This window comes from Tachypleus tridentatus, chromosome 10 (assembly GCF_004210375.1).
Source record: "Tachypleus tridentatus isolate NWPU-2018 chromosome 10, ASM421037v1, whole genome shotgun sequence".
Classification (NCBI taxonomy): domain Eukaryota; kingdom Metazoa; phylum Arthropoda; class Merostomata; order Xiphosura; family Limulidae; genus Tachypleus; species Tachypleus tridentatus.
In genome coordinates, this window is record NC_134834.1 from 60,175,810 (window position 1) to 60,200,945 (window position 25,136).

At 31.1% G+C, this 25,136-nt stretch overlaps 1 protein-coding gene across 2 annotated transcripts in view; it reads right to left on the reverse strand.

The window, feature by feature from the left end:
• Nucleotides 1-9,262: 9,262 nt before the first annotated feature.
• The window catches only part of LOC143229381 (CCR4-NOT transcription complex subunit 6-like), a 90,208-nt gene continuing 74,334 nt past the window's right edge, over nt 9,263-25,136 (reverse strand). For both annotated transcript variants that reach the window (XM_076461623.1, XM_076461622.1), the window contains 4 exons: nt 22,857-23,008; nt 14,884-15,114; nt 13,442-13,619; nt 9,263-11,050 (listed from right to left, as the gene is read on the reverse strand). In XM_076461623.1, the coding sequence (XP_076317738.1) occupies nt 10,825-11,050; nt 13,442-13,619; nt 14,884-15,114; nt 22,857-23,008 (787 nt within the window). In that variant the 3' untranslated portion in view covers nt 9,263-10,824. The remainder of the gene's footprint in view (nt 11,051-13,441; nt 13,620-14,883; nt 15,115-22,856; nt 23,009-25,136) is intronic.

Here is a 25,136-nt window from a genome sequence, read left to right on the forward strand (position 1 = left end):
TTCAATTTTAAAATTTTTACTTATGTATATATTTATGTTGTAGTTACAAATATTGTTTGTTCTATACCCTTAGATTACTAATGATGGAATTACAATTATTCCGAAATGTTTAATAAATGCTCCCTATTATCACGTTTGCGTTTTTCTTTTCATTAAGTTACGTTTTCCGAAAATGAATCAATTACTACAAATAATTAATGTTTGGAGAAATTAGTATATACTTTTCCAAATAAAAAAAAATCAATTCAATATGTATAACGACAAAGCAATTTATTTTTACACTTTCAAACTTACAAACGACTTATTCAAAGAAATAATATTGAAGCACAAGGTTGCAGGGAAGTCAGCTATCATTTATGGACTGCAAAAGAACGAAAATGAACACAAAAATAACATATTTTGACAGACTTCATTTTAAGTAACATTTTCATTTGCTCAGATTTATTATTTTGGCTCTAATAACGTCTAGGAAAACCATGATGCACTATTACAGACGTCAAATAAATAGCGTAAAAATATCTTGAACTGCTAAACAATTTCGCTGATCAAATGGATATCCAGTTTACGTAAAATTTCAAAAGGATAAAAGTTAATGTGAACTACACTGCTATTTATTATTTCAACCTTTATTAATAAAAATACAATTTGATGCCATAAGTAATAATGAAAACATATCAAAATAATGTTCAAATTTCTATTTCATAAATAATACTGACTCCTATTAAAATATTTAGCAGCAACACCAACATCGATACAAGATGCTTAACGTAAATGAAGAAAGAATGAACAAGGATCTACACCAACCTTAATCCTACCTCAAATATATTTTTTAGTTAATAACTCTTAATACCACAGTTACAAACACCATCAGTAATACAGTTCTTACAAATTCACAAATAGGTAATCAAACTGTAAACTAAGACAAAACTTCCGATTTAAATAAAAAACTGAAAGAAATTACAAAAGAATGAAGACATATCTTAGATAATTATTAACTCCATGCTAGAGTTTCTCGAGATTAAACTTGATAAACCTTTACACATTAAACACAAATTCCTGACTGCTCGTTGGAAAAATTATCACCTTATTTGGATTCTGTTATCACACAAAAAGTTGTCACTCAGGCTTACTTAAAGGGTATTAATTTTCTTCACTATAATCCAAATTTGGAGATATATTAGTTACTTATATTTTCTTCTCTTACAAGATATTAATCTGAAAAACAAAACAAAAACAAACAATTGTAAATTAGTGTTGTCCATACAACAATGCATTTTTAAAAGTATACCATCAAATGTGAATCCCATTATTACATTTAAACTGAATCAACGGTTTCTAGTAATCCACAGGTTTTCTTGTGTGTGGTAACTGAAACTGAGAGTGGTAGAGAAAAAAATAGAAGAAAACTTATGTTCATAAGTTGTAATGGTTTGTTATCCAGACTAATGTTGATAAATGATTCTGTTTGGTTGGTTTAAGTGCAACACAACACAATGGATTATAATTATCTGAGATGTGACCACCAAAGGGATCGACTCTGAAATTTTAGTACTACAAGTATTTAAGCATACCAGGGTCTTCAATAAACAAAATAAATACACCAGGAATAGATACTGCTTAGTCTTACATGCTCTCAAAATGGTCAGAAATGTAATACTAACAACAGTTGAAAAGAAAGCTAAACAAATACTCCACAGTTATGAAGCAAAATTTGGAAAATAAAACTATGTATGATAAAGATAAAGAACTAGAGAGAAGGAAATCAAATGTGTACCAGAAATAGTATTATTTATTTCAACTATCAATATCACTTAACTAACTTCTATCCTTATATTTATGCAGTCTATCACTAATGTATTAAAACACAAATCCAATTCCTGGATAATACTAAATAAAAAATACATTGTGATTCAAGAGATAAAATGCCTTTTAATCCAGTCCCATCTCCTATATACTTTTAGTTAAGTAATAAACCTGAAAACAGAAAAGGAGAGGTTATTACACAAAATTACTAGATTTGTAAGTACAAATTTATAAATTTTGAGGACAATATTTTATGATGCACATTTACATCTATAATATGAAAAGAAAATCAAACTACCCAGTATATAAACACTTTCTTTTATAACCATCATAAAATTGGTTTTCACTTATGCTATAAGATTTCTTGAAAGTTTGAACAAAATAATCAATTTAAAAAAATTAAACTTCTGTGTATTTAAAACCATTTTTCAAGTTTTTCTATGTTGAAAACTAAGTAACTTATTTTCAAATAAATTAAGTACTCTGAGCTGTTTCATTTTTGGCCTGAGAAATGCTGAGTTTATAAATGATAATCTTCAAAAAATATTTTATTTTCTAAATATACCATCACAGCCAAAACACTTCGGATGCTCCTTAACAACTTAAATGCTATCTATTCTACAAGTGTTTACTTTTTTGTCACAACTACTTTTCTTTATTCACAAGGTATTTTGTCAGTGCAGTATTTAAAAAACGTTTTCAACCAATTGTATTACTGGTTGACACATCAATTACCTCAAAAACTAAGCTTTAAATCACACACTGTCTACAAACCAAAAATACACTATAATTTTGTCCTATGTATTTGCTAATGCAATAATGAAGGAATAGAAAATATAACCAGATAACAAAAGCACAGAAAGAAAAACAACAATATAAACAAACAAACAAATTTCAAACAAATTTTTGGTACAAGACTCCCTAATAGTTAGCAAACAGTGTTAATTATTGATATGTAACAATAACAGATTCAAATTCTGGCTAGAAAATACAAACTTATGCCTTCACAGTAAAGCAAATAAAAACTGTATGCTACACATACATTTTTTTCTGAATTATCAATTAGAATATATTAATCAGAATAATACAAAACAATCTTTAATTTTATTACTTATAGATGATTTTAATTGTAAAACCTAACCAGTTTACATCTTTATCACCCATAAAACATTTCATACAATTCATTGCACAAAACAAACACCTTCAACATGACACACAATCACAATTCACTATCATTCTCTAGCAAAAGTGTCTAAGTTGTCTATTATGGTTAGATGCAAGATGAATGTTCAAACATTTTAACATGACATCATTACATACGTTTTAGGATCAAGCACCAACATGAAGAAAATTTTTATACAAATAAAATACAAGAATTAAGGTTATCACCTATGGATAGTTTTACTACTGACTGTTTCACAAAATTCAACCATAAGAAATAGCCTAAAGAATAGTGTTGAGCATATACTATTGTCTGCACGAAATACAAAAGAAAAGCATTGTTCATTGTTTCCATTCCTTGAAATATTTTCTACCTTAAAAATATGTAACAAGTTGTTAAACATGTGGTTGTGTAGATTTACATGAAACATGTTTTATATGAGAGGAAGAAAGAAATCCACTTTATAAAAAAATATAACATTTTCATGCAAGATATCTTTGAATACTGATGGGATTTGAAGTCAATTTTTTAGTAAAAAAGTATACTTATAATTCTTGGGGCACCATACTTATTGTTTGTTCATGTTTTTCTCTTAAACTTTTATTGATTGTTGTCATATATTAAGGTTATTGTCTTAGTTCTAGGCTTATATAATTATGTATCATAGCTATAAATAAAATGAGAACATGAAAAACTGAACCCGATATACAACACTAACTCTTCAAGTTGATAACGCCTATTTCTTTCACATGGAGTTGTTTGATAAATGTCTCTTGTTAATAATTAATTCAAAACATTTAAGGACTTATTCTAGCACCACTGTAAATAACACTTTGGCAGTTAGTTACTTGCTTTTGTTGTTAATCTATAACTTCATAGTTCACATAACAGTATGATATCATTACAATAAGAAACAGTTGAAACTACAACTGTGCAAAAAGAAACATTTTGACTACCAGCAATATATTTCTGTACGGCTACAACTTATATGTGACTTTGGCAAACAGTCATTGGTTTGAAGTATTTCAATTAGTTCTTACTGTTGACCATCAACAAACACGAACTGTCTCTTTCTAGTTTTATATCAATCACTGATTCAATAAAACAATATGCACGATCACAAAAGCTAATTATTCACAATCAATCATTGGTTAATAATAAAAAAGGAAGAACATTTAAGACACCTTCAGAAATTTTAGGCTTAAAATATTTTTATGCATATATAATCTAAATTATTTGCAACCAAGCATATTTTACATACAGATTCAAAAACTGTCAAGCAATGTGTGAAAAGGCTGGTGAATATTTTTATCTTTTCTGAAACAGTTGGCTATTGTTTACTGTTCTTTTACAGTTGCTACAATGTGTAATTTGCATGTTACCTGAAACATCTGAGCAGGATATGTCTTTTAATTCTTGTGAATTATATAAAAAATACGAAAAAAATTGACACAATTATTCTGGATGTCTAAATTGAAATTTCAGAAATTTTACTAATCTAAAAATAAAATTATTTGTTTCTCACAAGTTTTATTAAAGTTTACAAAAGATCATTTAATAATGCATCTCAGCTAGGACTCTATAGAATTTTGTACACTAAACTTAACTGTGATGTGCAAATTAGTCTATTAAACAATCATTATACTCACAAAATTACTTTTAACTCTTTCATTCTTATGGTAACATACATATTTCCCTCCACTATAATGTCATGTGAGTTTGGAATTTTTAGCATCAAGAAGAAACATCATTACCCTTAAAAAGTCCAACCTTAAACAAGTTTTTATTGTCTACCTAAAAACAAATCTCGTACTATAGGAATTGTTGATCTACATATGTAATAGTGACAGTGAAACAAACCGTTTACTTAAAGTTATTTCATGAAACTAATTTACTGAACAATAAAATATCAATAATTTTATGGTGCATTTAAATAAGGTGAATATTTAGAGAAGAAAAATTGTGCCTATAAATTAATACTTTTCATGTGACTTTTAAGTGTTACTAGAAGATTTGTAAATCTCTGAAATTCCATACAACTTTGATGAAATTATACTTTCTTTCTTACTACTGGCATAACATCTGAATAAAAAGATTTTATGATGTCAGTTTTGGAATGAAATTATAAACTAATTATATATGCATACAAGACACCTTCCACATAATTTCAAAATATTTCATACTTAGATAAAGAATGACTACAGTATGCACACATCAACAAAGACTGCTCCGATAAGTAAACAATAAAACTACAATCACAGTATTAAATGAACATTGTCAGTAAGTTGCTATTCTCTGATAACAATTTGAGCAGTTTTTCATCCAAGCGTATTATGCTTGAAATAACCGATGAGGTATTAAACAATTCTCAAACAGAGTACTTGTGCAGTTTAAATCATACCAATAACACAAAAATAAATAATAATAATAATATAATCATTTAACTGCTCAAAGTCTTGCTTGTGCATCATTTTGAGATTTTATTATAATTTATTTTAATAATCACACAAAGGATAAAAATACTGCTTACGATTAAAGACCAAAAAAGTTTTGTTTACTAATCTCTTATGTTACTAATGCTACTTGCAAACTTGCTGAAAATATACCTTGCTCTATATAGTTAATTTTCTTCATGCCTAACTAGATTATTGTTATTAACACTGGATCACATCTTGCTATTGCAATTAAGATAAATATTTCTAGCTTTATAAAAACTAATTAAAAGTGATCATTAGGTTGCTTAATGTATTACAGTCTAAGACAGCTACCAAAACAGAATCATATTTGTAATTTTGTTTATCGTTACAGACACAATTTCAGAAATACTTTATACCTGCAAGCTTTTAATTTTTTAGTGTGTTGAAATCCTGTTTTTTGATAGTATATTTTAAATGTATATTTAATTCAGTTCTAGAGACAGTATTCTCATTCTGAGGTAAACATCAGGTTTAAGTTGTGCTTGTATGTATGCATATATTTACACACATTATGCATATCAGGTTGCATTATAAAACATTCAAGGAATAGGAATATTTCTATAACCATCTGAAAGCATTTAAGTAAACCAATTTAAAACATCATTTAAACTAAACTTACTGGTGTTTCAAATACAAAAAAAGCATTTTTTTTCTAATACTAAAATAAGCTACAAGTATATCACAATACTCATTTAGATATAAGAATAATACAAAACAAGTACACAAACAAACCAAGAATGAAAATTACTGATGGATAATACAACTACTTAAAACAGTTTAATCGCCTATTGTTTGAGAAAAACAGAACCTTGATTCATACTTCAATGATTCATGTACATAATCTATTCTAACTTCTCAATGTCACACAAAATTCTACATGGAAAAAAAAAAGTGGTTAAATAGTTTACAAAGAGACTACTGTGATTGATTCTTAAAGTGAGGAGAAAGATTTCTTTTAAACTTTAAGTACTCAAAAGATATATGCCATTTTACAAGTGTTCTGAAGATTTAAACTGTTCAAAGTAACAATGGTTATAGAAAAGTGCATAAGTATGGCAAAATTCTGTGGGAAAAAACTTAGATTATGTTCTTCATTTAACAACCTCAAGTCAGAAACAGGTATAGGATGTATGATTTCACAAGTTACACTAAAAAAAAAGGAATCTATAAAGAGGTTTAACATGATAAACCTAAAGAGGAAAACATTGCAAGAGAAAAACCATAACAAGGTCTTTATGTAACACATGCAGTTTCAACAGGGTTCTAGTCAGAAACTTGGTAAATTAAACTTCTCTCAAGAGACATAAATTAATATCCAATAGTTTACAAAAACACAAAAAACTGTATTAATCTTTTCCCTTCTTTAGCAAAGCATAAAGAGAGAAATATAATAAAAAGATGGAATCATACAAATATCATGATATAGCTAATATACAATGGCATTTGACATTTAAGTTTAATCCAAAACAAAACTTTAAATAAACAGAATTTTACTGCAGTAAAAACAGTACATATTTTACTAAGTTTTTCCTCTCAATGAAATTAGTTTATTAAATTCCTATAACTGTCCACAATGCACTAAACCCACAATTTTCTTATAAAAACTATCTACCATATAATTATTTTACTAGTTTCTTTTCTGACTACATACAATACACTTATTTCACTAGTTGATTTCTATGACTACGTATTGCACACTTAACTCACCAATCTATTTTATGACTAATTGTCAGGCATAGATCCCACCAGTTTCTCTGAACCATTCTCCATCATACACTGAACTCAGAAGTTTCTTTTTATGACTATATATCATACAATGATCTCAGCAATTTTGTTTTATGACTGTTCATCATGCTTAGATGTCACCAGTTTCATCTTGCAACAATAGATCATAAACGTACCCCTTCAGTTTCTTTCTGCAACTATCTACTATATACATATTTCAGCAATTTTGTTTTAGGACTATATATTATACGCTAACCTTACAGGTTTATTTCTACAACAATCTACCACAATTTGATCTCACTAATTCCTTTTTAGGCTTATACCACACACTGATCTTAAAAGTTACAGTTTAATACAATCTACCATGCAAAGATGTCAACATTACCAGTTTATGACAATGTACTACATACAGATCTCACCAGTTTCTTTTAATGACTATTTATCATACACTGACTGATCTTACCTATTTCTTTGAACCTTATATATATAAATATGTATTGATAACTTGGCATGAAGATGAAAAACTAATTTAAATACACTCACTAAATAGTTGTATTTATAATTTTGGATTGGATATTTTTTGTTTAATTTCTTGATATAGAAAAACACAGCACTTTTGAAATATTAACTTTATATAAAAAAATTCTGAATAAAAAATTATGAGGCAGTGGAAGTTTTTGTCAATATTTTGAAATTGGAGACAAACATTTTGGACGGTGTCCTTTGCATTCATTGTGGGTGTAGTAGCCAAAATGGTGAACAAATTTCTTGATGGAAAATGGCTTAAAATGGAGCATTAATGCAAAAGTTATGACGTGACAGTTTTCTGAAATTTGTAAATAAAAATAATTGTAATGATATTCTATGTGATTTAACAGAAACCAGTTTTGTCATGTTTTTTGAGATACAAATGATCTTTTCTTTCTTTTTTACTTTTATCTGTTTGAAATTTAGATAAATAATCAAGTATATTCAAAAGTTAGCAGTGAATAATAATTTCTCTTGTAATATTTCAAAATTCTCCCTAAAAGACTGTTGGTTTTTTTAATGGATTTAATTTCATAGGACGTTTGTTACAAATTAATATCAGTTCAATACTAAAATAACCAACCAATCTCTGCCTCTAGAAATTAAAGATGTCTTCTTAAAACATTTAAAGCTAAAAACTTACTATATGTCAAATAGAGGATGCAACTTAATTCATTATTATTTAAGAAATAGTTTTTAATATCCCATTAAATAATCTAGTGAATTTCATCAAAAATACAAACATAATTGTTAATAGCATACAAAAAATTAAAACGTGAGGTTTCGTCTCATGTCCAAAATAAGGATTGAAGCAGGAACTTCTAAAGCAAAAAGGAGATAGAGAGAATAAAGAAAACCATTGATGGCAGAAAAATAATAGTTTAGATACAATGAAGAAAGAGGTTTATTTCAGTAAACTGCTTTGAAATCTTAATAACAAATATACCATTAAAAATATATGCAAATTAGTAACAGTCACTGCTACAAATTAATTTGCTAATGTTGTTACAGGGTCCCATTAAATTTTAATCAAGAATTGCATGCATAAGACAAACAACACAAACACTGCTGCTGAATAATAATAGCCATATCACAGATTTTAAATGTATTCACTTCAATATTGCCTCCTTGAGTTTTGTAAGTGCCTTTAAATATCCATATTAATAAAGATCAACTTTAAGGTAATTTCAGGCTCTATTTTTAATGTAAATATCTGAATGTAGTCTAATTATTTAATTAATATTTAACTGTAAGACTAAAACAAATAAAGGAGATTTATACCAATTTCTAAACCTAGAATGGCTTGTTCAAACTATGATTATTCTTGAGTTGCAGAGTAGCTTACGTTTTTTGCAGTGATTATTGTATCATAATAATTATAGAAGTATGAAATATCAGAAGCTGCAAACATAGTCCAGCTTATTTTCTTGCAAGTTGATGAGCATAATTTATTTTTAAAGAAATTTAAAGTAGATGTTTTCCAGTCATGCATTTTAAAATAAATCTTATAGAAATGTACAAGAGTGTATGTAAGACACATACACACTTTTTTCCAGGAAATTCGAAATCTGTGTCAAATAATATTTATTCTTTAACTAAAATTTTTCTGACATCTTTCATTCCAATTCAAATAAATCACAGAAATTTCAATTTACAATTACTGTATTTTAATATCTATAAACCAAAGACATCATAATTCTTGTAATAAAGACCCTAAGAAAGAAAAATTACACTTTATAACCAACAGTTCACATGGCATTATTTCACTTCACAATTAATCTATTTGGATAATATGTACAAACAAAATTAAGAACAAGTTTTTTTAATGATTAAATTCCTAAGTGAACTTTTGTATTAAACTATAGTGTAAAACGAAAATTGTACAACAAGCTATAGGCTACTATGTGAAGTAACACAAGTATGTTTGGTATACTCAACTGTTACTTAAAATCACATTTACTTTTGCAAAAGCAGACGTTAGCATTACTGTTTGCATAATATTCTTTTTTTTTACAGGTTTGAGTAACCCATGTTTTCTTCAAATTTCTTTAACTGTGTTTAAGCAGAGGTCTATTTACAAAGAATTTTCTCAACATATTTACCAATTAGAACCTTTTAAAACATTTTGTTAAAAAGCAACTACTAAAAAGAAAGTAAGAATCATTAGGTAATAACCAACACTTAATACATTGTAATTATGAAATGTAAGTTTAACTGAATACATAACCAAGTACATTTAAATAATTTTTCTTCCTCCTCTGTGATCAGTTTTCACAAACATTAATGTTATGCAAATATTTCTGTTAATGGTTTGAAAGAAACCTAGATAACATTACTGACAAACAGACCCACATATTATAAATGTAGTGAATTGAACACCATTGATAAGAAATGACAAAATTTAGAAAATATGCAAATGAAGTTTAAAATTCTAAAAAACACTACTAAACATACAAATAACACTGTTGCATACATAATCATAACAAGTTTCTTATAACAATTTACTCGATCTATGTGGGAAAAAATTAACAAGAACAATTAATGTTTTTCATTATTCTAAATGACTTATACTTAATGGTGGAACTCATACTGTATATAACAAAAAAAAACACTAAAAGACATTTCAAACAAAAGGTGTCATAATTAAATTAGTACAATTATAAAACACTTAAGTTCCTCTGCTTTGCACAATATATCCCACTAATAGGTTCTTAGGGCAAGATACAATTAAACATATACGTACATTACAATCAAAATTAAAAAACAGGGCTGGGGGAGGAATATTATCCAGTGAAATCACTGTTGAAAGGTGCAAGTTTTTGTGAAGTCAAAAATACATGGTTGTTATATGTAAATGTAAATGGAAAACTACACTTATGAAATGTATAATGGTTACCTATTTGAAAATGGTATGGACCCTTCAAAGTGAATTTTCTAAAAAAAAATAAATTTTTTACATTCCTTTTTTCTTTTTTTTCCATTCCTGGAAGGATGACTTAATGGTGGTGAACAGAGCTGCCTCAGGAAATTTCATTCAAAGTCTTTGTCTCCCTGGTGTGCAGAATTGTGCCCTATTTGGGATGACCAGCTGATGTTGGCAACATGAGGCCACAGCTGGCATTAAAGCTGCTACCTGTTGAGCATTAGTCCATTAAGGAGCATTGGTGAAGAAGTTGGGAGAGTCATCTCTAGTTCAACAAGCAGTGGAAAGTGATCAGATGGGATGTGAGGATGAGGACAGCCAGCAATTTTGTTCTCTTTTATCCACTCTTGGTCTAATGATCCCAACAATCCCAGAACAGTAATGTGTTTTTTAGAGTAGAAGATGTAATCAATGATACCCTTAAAGTCATATCTGAAATTAAACACACAACAAAAGATTTTGTGTTAAATTACAGAAAAAACATATTTAACCTTTTATGTTTAAATACCAAACTATCACTTTTCCTTTTAACAGATCAATTCTAATGAGATACTTTTATTTAGCATTAGTTCATTTCATCAGTTTTACCAACCACAACATTAAATATTTATACTCAACAACTTTTTAAAATTTTCAATAGTTCTTCCAGTCTTAACATTTTTCCTGATGTTTAAGTTTTAAATTTTAAAAATGTTACAAATTCTTTTACACAACTGTAAATACCTATTACAAATTCAGAAACACAATTTAGATTTAAAATAAATGTTAATAAGCACAAAGTTGCAAAACGTTTTTGGAGACAGTGGAATAACAGCATAAATGCAAGGTTTGTTTATAAAACTTAGCAATGCTTATTATTAACACAATAGCAATAAAAAAAACAAACAAGTAGCTGTTAGTATTATTTTTATGATTTGTTTATTAACTTATTTGTTGTTCACACACACAAAGGCCTCACTCAGTTGTTATTTAAGCACAGAACTATATGTAGGCTATCTGTGCAGTTCCAACCATGGATAATGAAATCTAGTTTTTAGCATTATAAGCTTCCAGACTTACTGATGAGCCATGGGGTGGCTGTTAAAGTGAAAAATTGTCAGAAGACAATTTGTAATCTTTTATTATGAATTGCTCATTTTACTATATAAGAAATGCACTTAAACAGTAAAAAATGAGAAATAATAGTTAAAACCAGCTACTCAGTTGTGTAACTGCATTACATTTTGTAATATAAAATTAACAAAAGATAAACACATTGCTACATACATAGTAGGATAATATACTTTTATGTTATTGTTTCTTGTTAGATTGTAAGAACTATTGTATTGTTTTTAATAGAAATATACAATGCATATTACTTGTATATGACGACTGCTGGTATAATTCTTTAAGTATAGGAAATTACATGCAATGATTGTTAAAAGAGATTAAAAAAATGTTGAAGGTAAAACCACCAAGAACTATATACATATATTTATTTCATATATACACTACTATCAATACAATGTTTCAGGCAATGCCCTTCTTCAGTCAGTGATATCTTCAAACATAATAATATGCATATCTAAACCTTAAGCTGAATTTTTATAAGTTTGCAGACGATATCTAAAATAACATCCCATTCTCCTATAACTCACTATCCAAGCTTTCATGTTTTGACTATACTCACAATAAAAGCTTACAAGTATAACATAAAAATGTAGCTAATAATCCATATCTTAATGGAATACAAGTTTTAAATTATTAATTTTATAAGGCAATATTTTGAAAAAATCCCCAATTTCTCCGAGAGTGAGAGTTGTTACATTTTCTGTCTTGGTATCTTCTTTTCATCACTCCACCAAAAAGTATAAAATGCAAAGTAAATTTATTATTATAATGTTTTCATCACTCAAAGCATAATTTTCATAGTCTTCACTCTTATTTGGTTACATAGCAATAAAATAGAAACTCATATCCTCTCTTTCATGAAGTAGTTCTCTCTGACATTCAATACTATATTATTTATAATTAATAGAAAGCCAATGATTTAATCTACCAAATGATATGCTATATTGCATTGTTTTCTGTACAGCAAATTGTTAGTATCGGTTTCCTTTGGGAAACACATCAACTAACTTAGATGAATTTGTAATGGCTCCTGTCACATAGTTAGAAAGCCAGAAAAATTATGACAGTTTTGGAACATTGTCTGCTTTTTGAATGTTATTGTTCTGTATTCTTTGGTGCATTATGTAATAAAAAAAAGTATTTAGTGCAGTACTACCAATAGTACAAAAAAGTAGGGTTAAGAGTCATGAACAGAAAAAAAAGGCACAAGTAATTACTTTATCTCTTGTTTTTCATGTGTGTATTCTTTATTATTAAAAAAAGCAGATCAAAATAAAATGCAAAAATAGGGTCCACATGAACATTGCACAGTCACATCGACTTGAAAGTACGTTTGCTGCATGATCAAAGCAGATGAAATTCTCATATTTATTGATCTGATTATATTATTTTAAATTTTTCTTAAGCCCATCCTTGGAATTTTAAGAAGCACTATTATATACGCTACTTGGACAAAGATAAGATGTGTAAAGAAGCATGATTTTACTTGTGCTCCTTTAAAATAAACCTCTGCAGCATGAATTGTAATGACGTAACACAGCCCTAAAATTTTTTTTTAAATAATGTATTCAATTTCTTCACAAAGATATATCATAAGAAATATAAAATTATGCAAAAAGACTGAATCCCAAGTATATTTTTTTAAATTAAAGGATTGTTTTGAATTAATTATTTGTTCAGAAAAGAATATTTTTGAACTTTCAAATGACTTACGTATAATTTGTGTAAGACATGATGTCATCTTTGTATGCTCTGGATAACTTGAAATCGTGAGTGTATTCGTTTGTCTTATCTGTGCTACTTAACTTTCGAAGACAATCTTTGTATCCTAGCTTCTTGAAGTCAACATGGTCTACAGAGACTCTTCCCAAAGACAGAAACTCCACAACTCCTTAAAGAGCATATCACATACATTGTGTAATGTTACAATTGGTAAGACACTACTTTTACTCTTTTCTTTATATACTATAACCAGTGGTGCATTTAGGTAGGAACTAAAGGAAGATAAATATTAATCAACTGTTTCAAATCAGAAGTAATACAAATCATATATTTTAGGCCACTACCTGGGATTTATCACTGAAATTAAAGAGAAACCTTCACTGTACTTTTTATGATAAAAACTATGACATCTGGTAGACAAAGTCAAAATATTAATATTTTAGCAAATTAACTTAAGTTTCTCATCAACCATAAAATTACACTGAGAGTGAACTGAACAAGTGAATATTAACTGTCATAACTGTCTGCCATTAGCTTAACTATTTTCTGTTACATGCAACTAAACTGAAATAAAATCTTTGTTTCCAAAGAACTTTCCTTCACCCTGAAGTATATTAGTAACTTCCATATCACAAAATAAAATAAAAACCTGTAATTAGTTGTAAAAATTTCCAAATAATTTTAATTTTTATGATTTTATGGCTGTTTTATGAGTAAAGAAAAACTATGAGTAAATTAAAATCATAGTAAAATATTCACTGAAAAATTATAATTTAACCTCAATTCATAGTATACTTGTACAACACTAAATCAGTGACATTAAGACTAGAAAGAGAGTATTGATAAAATTTAAATGCTTAATTGTCAATAATATATTGTATTAAACAAACACATTAATAATGAAATTACTAAGTATTTTATAAATTGATTTAACTGTCATAAAACCATGGAAAATACAAAAATTCAAGCTTGCTGAGAAAGGTTTACTGTGAGATGTATAAAATCAGACAATTTTGAATCACTGTAAACATATACAGATGTGAAATTAAAAGTAAATTAATTGGAAAACAAATGTTGATTAGTAAAGTTCTAACAGTTCAATTATCTCAGTCACAAAAAAGCTATTTAAATAAGTTCTATACATAAAGTACATTTTGGAGACAACTTAGTACTCACTTGTTTGTGCACTCATCTTTTTAACCTATACTATTATTATACTTTTGAAAACAGTAACAATCACAGTAATATGGTCGAAAACTTCAGGTTAATAGATTTTCAAAAGATACTGAGCTGTAATTTTTTCATTTATGTATAAACCTATTTACCCTTTCAAATAAAAAATAATATGAGGCCATATACATTTAACAAGTTTCTTTTTCTTTTTCACTGTTCAAAAATATGAAATAAAACAAGTGCTTACATATAGCACTCACCTGATCCAGGTAGGGAGTTAAAATCACCACAGAGAAGCAGAGGTATGTTGTTAGCATCAGACCTCTGACAGCCTGGATAGAAACTCTGTGAAGCTTCTTCTACAATACTCTGTAATTCATTCATTAACATCATGGTTTGAATGATCTTGACATCAGAGAACTCTGGATCCCAGTGTAAGTGAGCTGTACATACAAGAAGAGGCTGATGGATCTGAGAGGCATCAGCTGCACCTAAAAAATATTCAACAAAAGAGTATCAAAACAGTTATCTATAAGAATGTTTATTCCACTGTTTTAAAATGTTAGATTGTAAAAAGTAAATGATATTAAAACTGAGCTTATTATTTGATAGATTAATTAAAGTTGAGCATTTATGACAAAATTTAACTGATTGGACAACAACTGTCTGTTGTAGAAACACAAATGTAGAGGGAGACATTTCAAAAGTGTGTGGTATTGTCAAACTTTATAGTATTCTGGTGGATTGAGTAGGGCAAATTATGACTGGTTGGCTTAACTTTTTTGATTGGTGGAGAGAATTCCTATAGATTAAACCAATGGTAACAACAATTTACTCACCTCTAATCTGGAATCTCTGTTTAGTGGTTGATTGGATGGTTTGGTGTTTTATGGTACAAAGCAACTAGGTTACCTGTGCCAAACATCCAATAAAAAGTTAAACTTAAAGTAAAATTATTAAAATTCATAAAAAGGAAATTAAGGTCCTTTACAACTTGTGTTACTGTATGTTTCTCTTATCCCTGTGGACTAAATGTAAAGGACTTTCTGTAGTGTAACTGAAATTATAATTCACCAGGGTGACAAACAGGTAAGTTCAAAAATTAGCATCTGTCACCTGAAGTTGGCCTTTTCAGTAATGGTTTCGAGTTATTTGACATTATGGCTATTTTCAGAAAGTAAAGTAATACAAGTTTTAAAAGACTTGTAGCAAAATTTTAATTATTATTACTTAGTAGGATGACTAATAGGTAGTTCAAACAGCAGCGTTATAAACCTGAAGTTGGCCTTTTCAATCTTGGTTTCGAGTTATTTGACATCACGGCCATTTTCTAATTTCAAATTGAACTGGGAGTACTTTGATTCTTAAAAGGAAATGACATTAAATAAAGGTCTAATGGATAAATTAAAAAAAAACTTAAATAGCATAAAAAGATTAATGGCCTTTAAAAACCTAAAAACATTTCCAAGATAAACAGTGTCACCATCGCCAATAACAATGTCTAACGTTATGGATAAACCCTGGGACAAAATGTCTAAAATGGTGCCATCGCTGAAAGTCATAATGATGGCTTATTGTGACCTGAGTGCATCAGTCTCAGATAAAAGAAAATTATGAATTAAAAACTGTGACCAATCCATAGTCTAGTTAGAACAACTTCTTTCCAATACTTACAGAAGCAAAACGGCCAAAGTCCAATATAGTGTTACCTTTGGAAAAGCTTGTTTTCATGTTGCTCACTCCAAGTCGACTGCTAACTGGCAAGGAGCCGAGCCTTGGACCATAGTCCATGTACGGAACAGGCACAGCAGTGATGGTGCCAGAACAGATAGATTTAACTGTGGTGTCAGTGAGCTCGTTACCGTGAATATCAACGTGGCTTGGTATCCAGAAAAACTGGATAAAAGTAGATGTTCAAGAGAAATGGGCTAGTCGGTTTTGAATATCAGTGAGAACAGGGTGAGAACTAATGTAAAGCAATTCAGGGCCAGAAGAGAAATAAGCAAGTCAGTATAAACAGTACAATTTGAGCACTGCTTAGATTTTATGCGATCCAGGGCAAGAGAAATAGTGTACAGTTCAGTAGTGAACAAAGAAACTGTAGAGGGGATTCTGTGTGCAACCATCGAACCACAAAAAACCACAGCAGAGCCCACAGATCCACCTGAATCTGAACCATCAGTATAAATAGGAATGGAAGGATGGTTCGAAAGAGGTTCAGCAAATAGCAGACAGTATTTCCAATTAGGAGTATTTGCTTTTATCAGATGACTTAAATATAGGTCACATTTGGGGACTGTAAAAAGCCATGGTGGGATGGGCTGCCCAGTGGATACAGCAATGTTATCCAAAGACAGACCCAATTCATCCAACTAAATCTGGATACAAAGGCCAAAAGGAACAATGACAGATCATCTGTTCTGAAAAAGCATGACCCACCGAGGAAAGAAAACACAACCTCAGGTGGGATGCTTTGGCAAGGAAATTTCATAGCATACAGTAAAGGTAGTTGCAAACGAGGAAGGTGTAGAGGAGGTTCATGGGCTTCTGTGTATAAGCTCTGAACTGGGGAAGTGCAGAAAGCCCCATTCAGAACCAAAGTCCCTGATGATGAATGGGATCCAGCATCTTCAAGGCCGAGGTCCTGGCAGAGCCATAGGCCAATGATACATAGTCTACTTTCAACTGAACAAGATCACATCGTATCTATAGAATAGAGCATCAATCCACTCCCCAAGTCGTGGAAGAGAAGACACAGAGAATGTTCATTGCTCTTGTACATTTGAACCATAGCTGTTTGATGTGTGGTATAAAGGTCAGCTTATGGTCAAAGATTAGCCCTAGAAACATTGTCTCAGGGACAACAGGTAGCACAACTTCACCAATATGAAGTTTAGGATCAGGTTGAATACCCCGTTGGCAGCAAAAGTGCATGCCTACGGTTTGAGAGAGAGAGAGAAGTTAAACCCGTTTGCTGTGGTCCACTTCAATAAATAACAGAGCAGTCTGTAGCTGCTTCTCAACATACCTCCAAATTCGTGTGGAAAGGAATGGGGAAAGTGTCGAATCCACATAAACTTCAAACCGCCTGTCCATTAAAAAAATTTTAATAAAAATAGGCAAATGGCCACGTAACCCATATAAATGCCAAATCCAGTTAAAACAATCAGAAGAATAGCAAGATAAGCAGGAAATAGATGGTGTAGAATTTTGAATGGTCTACCGATGTACTGCCAGACCGATGAAGGGCCAGTTTGAGATCTACCAGTGTAAAGGCAAGATTGCAATTATTGTGATAATCAGCTCAAAAGAAAAGAGTCTTGATGGCTAAGACGTGGAGGATGAAGCAAAGTGTAGATACCTAGCAAAAGCTTTCACATAGAGTATTGGCAACACTCCTGGTATCAGCAGCTTCCTAGCCATCAGAGAACAAGATCGAGAGAGGGACAGAATTATATTGCCCACTGACCTTTAGAATCTTGTCCCACATGACCTTGAAACTGGTGGTAGAAGATATGCCAGTTGTGAACTTAATCCAAGAGTCCTTCTGGCTTTCACATCTTATCCACCGAGCATGTGCATGGACCTGCTGAAAAGTTCAGGCCCGTTCTTAAGCCTTCCGTACCATGTGGCAGGCAGAATTCCACTGTGGATGAGGTTATCATGGAAAACATGTCGAGATTTTAGGAATACAGTGAGGAGTTGTCTGTATAATAGAGTCAGCTACTTCTGCCACGCCGTCGTCTGCTGATGGCTTACAGATGATGGCAGAATCAAGTTCTGGGAGAGCAGTGAAAGAGGGCCAGTTTGCTTAATTCAGCTTCCACTGGGGCATGTGGGTCAGGTGGCATTGGCCAAGGCCAGTCTCTCTCAAAATTATAGGAAAATGATCACTGTCTCATGAGTTATTGTCAACCATCCATGAAAAGTGGGAGAATAGTGAAAGAGAACAAATTGAAAGATCAATAGCAGTAAAGGACTGACTAGATCCATGAAAATAAGTTGAAAAACCAGTATTGAAAAGAGAAAGTTTGTGATCAGAGAGCATATGCTCTATGGAGCAACCCCTCCCATCAATATCAGCACTTCCCCAGAGGGGTTTAATGTTCGTTAAAGCCCCCCAGGATTAAAAACGGACACAGCAACTGTTCAATGAAAGCATCAAGGTTTCTCCAGGTGACAGTAGAGAGAACAAACAGTGATGGTATGACCCAAGGAAACACGGATGGCTACAGCCTCCAAGGGTGTGTCGAGTAGCAAAGACAGGATAGGTATATGCTGATCAACCAACAGCGTCACCCCTCCATGCAATCATCCATCACGCAGCTTGTCATTTCTGTACAAATGAAACCACTGAAAGGTGATTGTATCAGCAGGTTTCAGAAATGTTTTCTGTAAGGAAAGACATACAGGATGGTAGCAAGCAATCAGTGCTTTGATGTCACCCAGATTAGAATGTACACCTCAAAAGTTCCATTATATCAAGGTGGCCATTTTTATTTATGTGTAGGAAAATTGGGTCGAGAGCCCTTCTATTTATGACCATGTATTTTTTCTTTATTGTCTTTATTTGAGGGAGGTCTGTCAACCTCCATGGATGCTGCACTGGGTTGATTGTGCAGGTTTTTGTTGTTGGAGAGGATTTCAGCGATTGAGGACATGAACAAATGATCGTTTTGCATCTTGGGGTGAGAGAAGATATACCAGAGGAAATACCCGTACCTGCAACCAAAGAAAGTGGATCTTGGGGTTTGCTGGAATGTACAGAGATGGGTGTTGACCTTGATTCATTAATTTCTTAACCAAATGGCTTTTCATTTGATTTGTGAACAATTTTTTGGAAGCACAGAGAGATCCACCTGCTCTCCCACTGCAGTAGTGGAACAAAGTGTAGCAGCATAGTCCGAGACAAAACGGTAGACAGCAACTTTCGAGCCTCAGGGTAAGTAATGTTATGAATCATCTTCAAACAATGCACCTCTTTTTCTTCCAACCGTTTAGACCAAGAACAAAAGTAGGATGTATGAAAGCCATTGCAATTGATGTAATGAGGGTCTGTTTCAGACTCATCAACATCATGGCCCTTGCCATTGCAACGAGCACACATCAAGAAACCACGACATGATGTCTTGGAGTGACCGAACCGCTGACATTGGAAACATCTGAGAGGGTTTGGAATGTATGGCCATACCTTGCATTTAAGATAATTTGCCTTTATGGTGGCAGGTTGATGCAGTAGTGTAAATGTTAGAATGAGGACATGGGTCAACATCATAATTCCATCTTTGCGAGTGGAGATACACCTCACTGCAGAAACGTCTTGGGTGGAGAAACCAGTGAGAATCTCTCACTTGGGAATTTTCTTCAAATCCCTCTCAACAATAATTCCTCATGATGAATTCAAAGTGGAATGAGATGTAACCTCAATTGCCTTTGAATGCAAGAGAAGTTCCTTGTGTTGAGATGTGGATGTTTCCACCAAAATGTCACCAGAGCAAAGCTTCTTTACAGAGTCTGGAGAGCCAGCAAGTCCCTCTAGTCGCTTCTGAATGAAAAAGAGAGACACTTCCCCTAAAGGTTTGTCTGAAAGAGAATGTAGTATAAGAAAATGAGGTACAGGTGTTACAGATGTTGAAGATTGCTGCTCAGAATCTTCAAGATGTAGTCATTTACCTATGAACTGTTTTTTCACTGTTTTATTTAAGTTTTTATTTGGAGGATCCATAATAAAAAAAGACTTTTTCGGTGCCCACTGACCCTACCTGCCATGAAGCCGTACAAGGGGATGCACTACAATGCCAAACAAGGATACTGCAGCAACGCCAGGGTTTTGTGAGCACTATACCCAAACACTAGCATCAGATACAATGTCCACAACACCTGTTGAGAACATCCAACACTGCTATTTGGTTGACCCTAGCCCAAGTGGACCAGCCAACTGACACCAGGGGGCCACCTCAAGGATGCCTGTCTACAAGAATTCAAGGCCAAAGTGGTGTGTTATGGTTGGACTCCTCCATCACCAAGATCTTCTCCTCAGGTCACCATGCATGGCAAACGCGTGGGTGGATGTTTAAATCCCACAGGAGGTAAACTGAAAAAACAGAACCTTCCCTGGAAGGTCCCCTGATCAGGTACAGAAAGCCATACCAAGGGGCTCTGTTTAGTGAGGGTTTTATTGTGTTACTGTAAAAGGATTCCTTGATTTTTCTTCTTTTCCAAAATTTATCTGTTTTGATTATTCTAAGTTTTCCTGGTATGTTTTGTGTTCAATTGACATCTGATGTTCTGATTTGGCTGAATTTTCTGTTTTCATGAGTCTTGTACTATCTTTACATTACTTTATTCTTGTTGCAAGCTTTCTTCCTTTTTCTCTAATGTATGTTTTGTTTCCAAAACATGAATTTCATAATTGTTTTTGTATTTCTCATTGGTGAGGTTTCTGTTTGTTTCTCAATAGAATGGATCTTAATGTCTATGTTGAATTTTTTTATTACAACTTCATTATCTGGCCCCATGGTAATGAAAACTTATCAACCTTCTTAGAACATCTTAATTCTATTGACAAAAGAATCCACTTCACTATGGAAATACATAAAAAAAAAAGTCTACCATACCTGGACTTACCAGCAGACAAGAGAAAATATCACTACAACTGTATGCAGAAAACTCACTCACATGAACAGATACCTACACTTCCAGTCCTATCATCCAACCTTGATAAAATGTGGAATAATTCTTTGCATAAACAAGACAACAGAAAACATTTCTGATAAGATGTCCATTGAAACAGAATTTTAAAAAAATCATGGAGTGCTTTAAACAAAATAGTTACTTTTATCAAAAACCCTTTAAAGAATACCACAATAGTAAGGAAATATAAAGAAAACACAACCACTAATACCATTTACCTCCCCCTACCTGTGAAATTTCATTGAAAAACTCAAATGCATAGCCAAGAAATTCAACACAGATGTCCAGTGGAAATCCTACAAGACATTAAGATCCATTATGGTGAATAACAAACAAAAACCAACCAAAGAGAAATGCAAAAATGTCATTTATGAAATTCCATGCTCCTGAAACAAGACATACATTGGATAAACAAGAAGGCTCATGACAAAAATTAAATAATATAAAAACAGTACAAGACTCACAAAAACACAATTCAGCAATTGCAGAGCACATGATGTCAAATGGACAGAAAATAAATAGGAAAAAAATAAAATCGACACACACAAATTTTGTAATAGAAGAAAAATCAAAGAACCCTTTTACATTAATATACACAAAACCTTCACTAAACAGAGATTCTGGATTAGAGGTGAATAAACTGTGGCTACAATTGGTTGAATTTATAGGACGTCTGTTCACCAATCAGAAACAAGGATAAACCAACCAAACAATCATAATATGCCCTCCTCAATCCACGAGAATACTATAAAGACCACCAACATCATACATACATACATTGACCTGAAGATGAAAAGGCAGATGTTACTTGATAATTCCATATAGGGTTAGGTCGACAGTTCCCTATCATGTCTACACCCTAATCTCAACTGTTTGAATTATGTTTACATTATATATTTCCCCCTGACAAGGAATAGCTTGGAACTGGAAAGAGGTAAGGACTCTCTTATTTCATTAGAAGAAACAGAGGAATAAAAAGAAACAACTCAGTCGAGAGTCCAGAGGAATGTTCACAGCAAAGAGAATGCAATGAACAAAACCCTATACTGAAGATCAGACCAAACCTGATTTATTTAATCTGAGGAATGAAACACTTGTGGAGTGCAAAAAATAGCATAAAGAGGGCAGCACTGATAGAGAATAGCTATGTGTGCGAGTGAAAGTAAGGTACCTTGTCAGAAAAATATTACGAGATTATTGCAATGCAAAGAACATGATTATATCCTGACTGGATAAAACAGTATATGCTTATGAGCATTTAATTACATTGTTGATTAAAAGTTAGTTGTGAACAAACAATATGCACATTTTGAAAGTATTTTACAAAGAAATTAAAATATATCTGAAGGTAAGCTTAAAATTCTGCAGAAAAATATTTAAAGCTTTGTAATTAAATAAATACATCACCAAAAACACAAACATCAAGACCAGTTGTTTGATGGAAAGTTCATCATTTTCCTTTTTTTTCTTCAATTAAGTTTAACATAATCTCTTACATTTATTTTGAAGCAATTTAAATTCACTTGATGTTGATGCTAACCATTTTCAAATGCTCCTTCCCTGGTTTGCAAAAGTGCTGTAAGACCTATGTTATCCTTAGTTTGAACCCTATTCAACATGTCATCAGACCCCTCTGCATTAGCCATAGCTAACTGATTGAACTCTACAAGATGATCTTTAATGAGAGAAAATCTGAAATAAAACAAATATTTTATTAATTAGATTCAAACAACTGCTCAAAATTTCAAGAAACTGTAGTTTCAGGCACTGAATTTATATGATAGGTTGGTGATTTAAGAACTTAAGCACTTGAAAAGTACCGTGCTAATGTTTTTTAAAAGGACCTCTCCAAGTCAAGAACTACTTGTTAAGTGATAACTAAAATGTTTCTAGTTTTCTGTGAATATTCTAAAACATTTAGTTATTTTTATACTTATACCATCAAATTCTTATGCATACTGCTTTTAACTGGATTATTGTGTAATAAGTAGATGGCTCATGACATACTGAGAAATAATAGCTTAATATTTTATTGGAATACAAATAATTGAATTTAACAAATAAAACAACAAAAAAACAGACTTGTATAAAGCAAAAACTACAATGGAGGTTGAAAAATAAGTACCATCAGGAAAGAAGAAAGTTTGGCTGAAATGTTGATTACATATTTTGATTTTCCTTAAAGCAATTTTAATCATTTTTACTTCAGATTTCACCAAGACATTACTGCATTTCTTTATTTAAATAAATATTTAACAGCTCATTCATTCTTCTATTGAGAAAAACAACTTGGAAAGTGTAAGAAAAGAATTTTAAAATATTATTTATCTCAAAACCATAACAATTCAAGCCATTCCTAGTTTTACTAAATGAACTGTTTAGATGAAAGAAAATCATATAGTCTTAATATTGACTCAAACTCTATGTTGTATATATAATGAAAATGCTGTAAACAGTCATCTCAGTCACTGAACTGTAAAGTACAAATATATTAAATTGCTTTTTTACAACACATTTTGATGGCTGGGGATGCCATTATGGCATACAAAAAGAACAACATACATGAATATCGATCTGCCTTGGAAGTTTTTCTACATCCAGTTAAAATGTACTAAAGTGAAATATTTGCAGCCATTCATTATTATAGATTAAAATTTACATATTTCAGGACAAGAAGCAAAATAGTAATTTTCTAAACAATCCTTTTTATCAACTGTAATTAAAAATAAAGAAAAAAAATCACTAACAGACATTTAAAACATTTTTATGTAACAAATTTTGAAAACAGTCTAAATAGGGATGGAAACGTCAAAAACAATCACAGAAAGGATCTGATCAGGTTATCAAAATTTAAAAAATCTAACATGTCTGCCTTAAGATACCAGTTATAGCATTAAAAAATAAAGAACAGTGTTATCAAAATTTAAAACATTAAAAAAATAAAAACAGCATTATCAAAATTTAAAACATTAAAAAATTAAGTACAGTGTTATCAAAATTTCTTATCAGGAAAAACAACAGATTTGAGATGTAAACAGTAAATAAATTTAAAGAAATTGTACTTAACTGTTTTTAGAAAAAAAACTGAGCTTGGAAAAAACACTTGTAATTCATTACCACAAGGACAAAAAAGAAATTTGAAATTTAGGAGACATAGGTACAATAGAATAGCAACAATAATATTCCATTATTAAATTAGAGCAGTCCATAAGTTGGTAGTGTGTGGTATCAATCAGTTGCCATGACTATCACTTCCAAATTAGGGACAAGCATCACAGATAGCCCTTGACTAACTCTGTGTGAAATTCAACAAAGAGCAACAACAAATATATACAAAATAACCTAAGTATTTTAAGGTTATTAACAGTTAACATATGAAGAAATTTTAACTTGCAATCTGATAAATTAGAAGAATGGTCTTTTTGATTTTTTTTCCCTGTGGAACAATAAAGGGTTAATATTTCTTTCTCTCTTTTTTTTTTTTTTTTGCTGAAGTGGTTGGTGCAGAAGAGTAATCACTGCAATGATCATGCTATTGACCACTAAATGTGATGTCACCTTAGTCTCAAATATATTATGAACAAAAGATGTTACAGAGTGATTTTGTCTTGGACACAAAGAGGTAACAGACATATAATGTTTCAAAAGTGAAGTCACCTTGGTACTAAACATTCTATGAACAATTTTTGAAACTGATGTCATATTTGTTTCAAATACACAATGCATAAAGAATGCTTCTAGTGTTGTCACCTTGATCTTTAATACAGTATGGGCAAATAATATTTTAAAGTGGCACACTTGACCCAAATATGTTATAGAC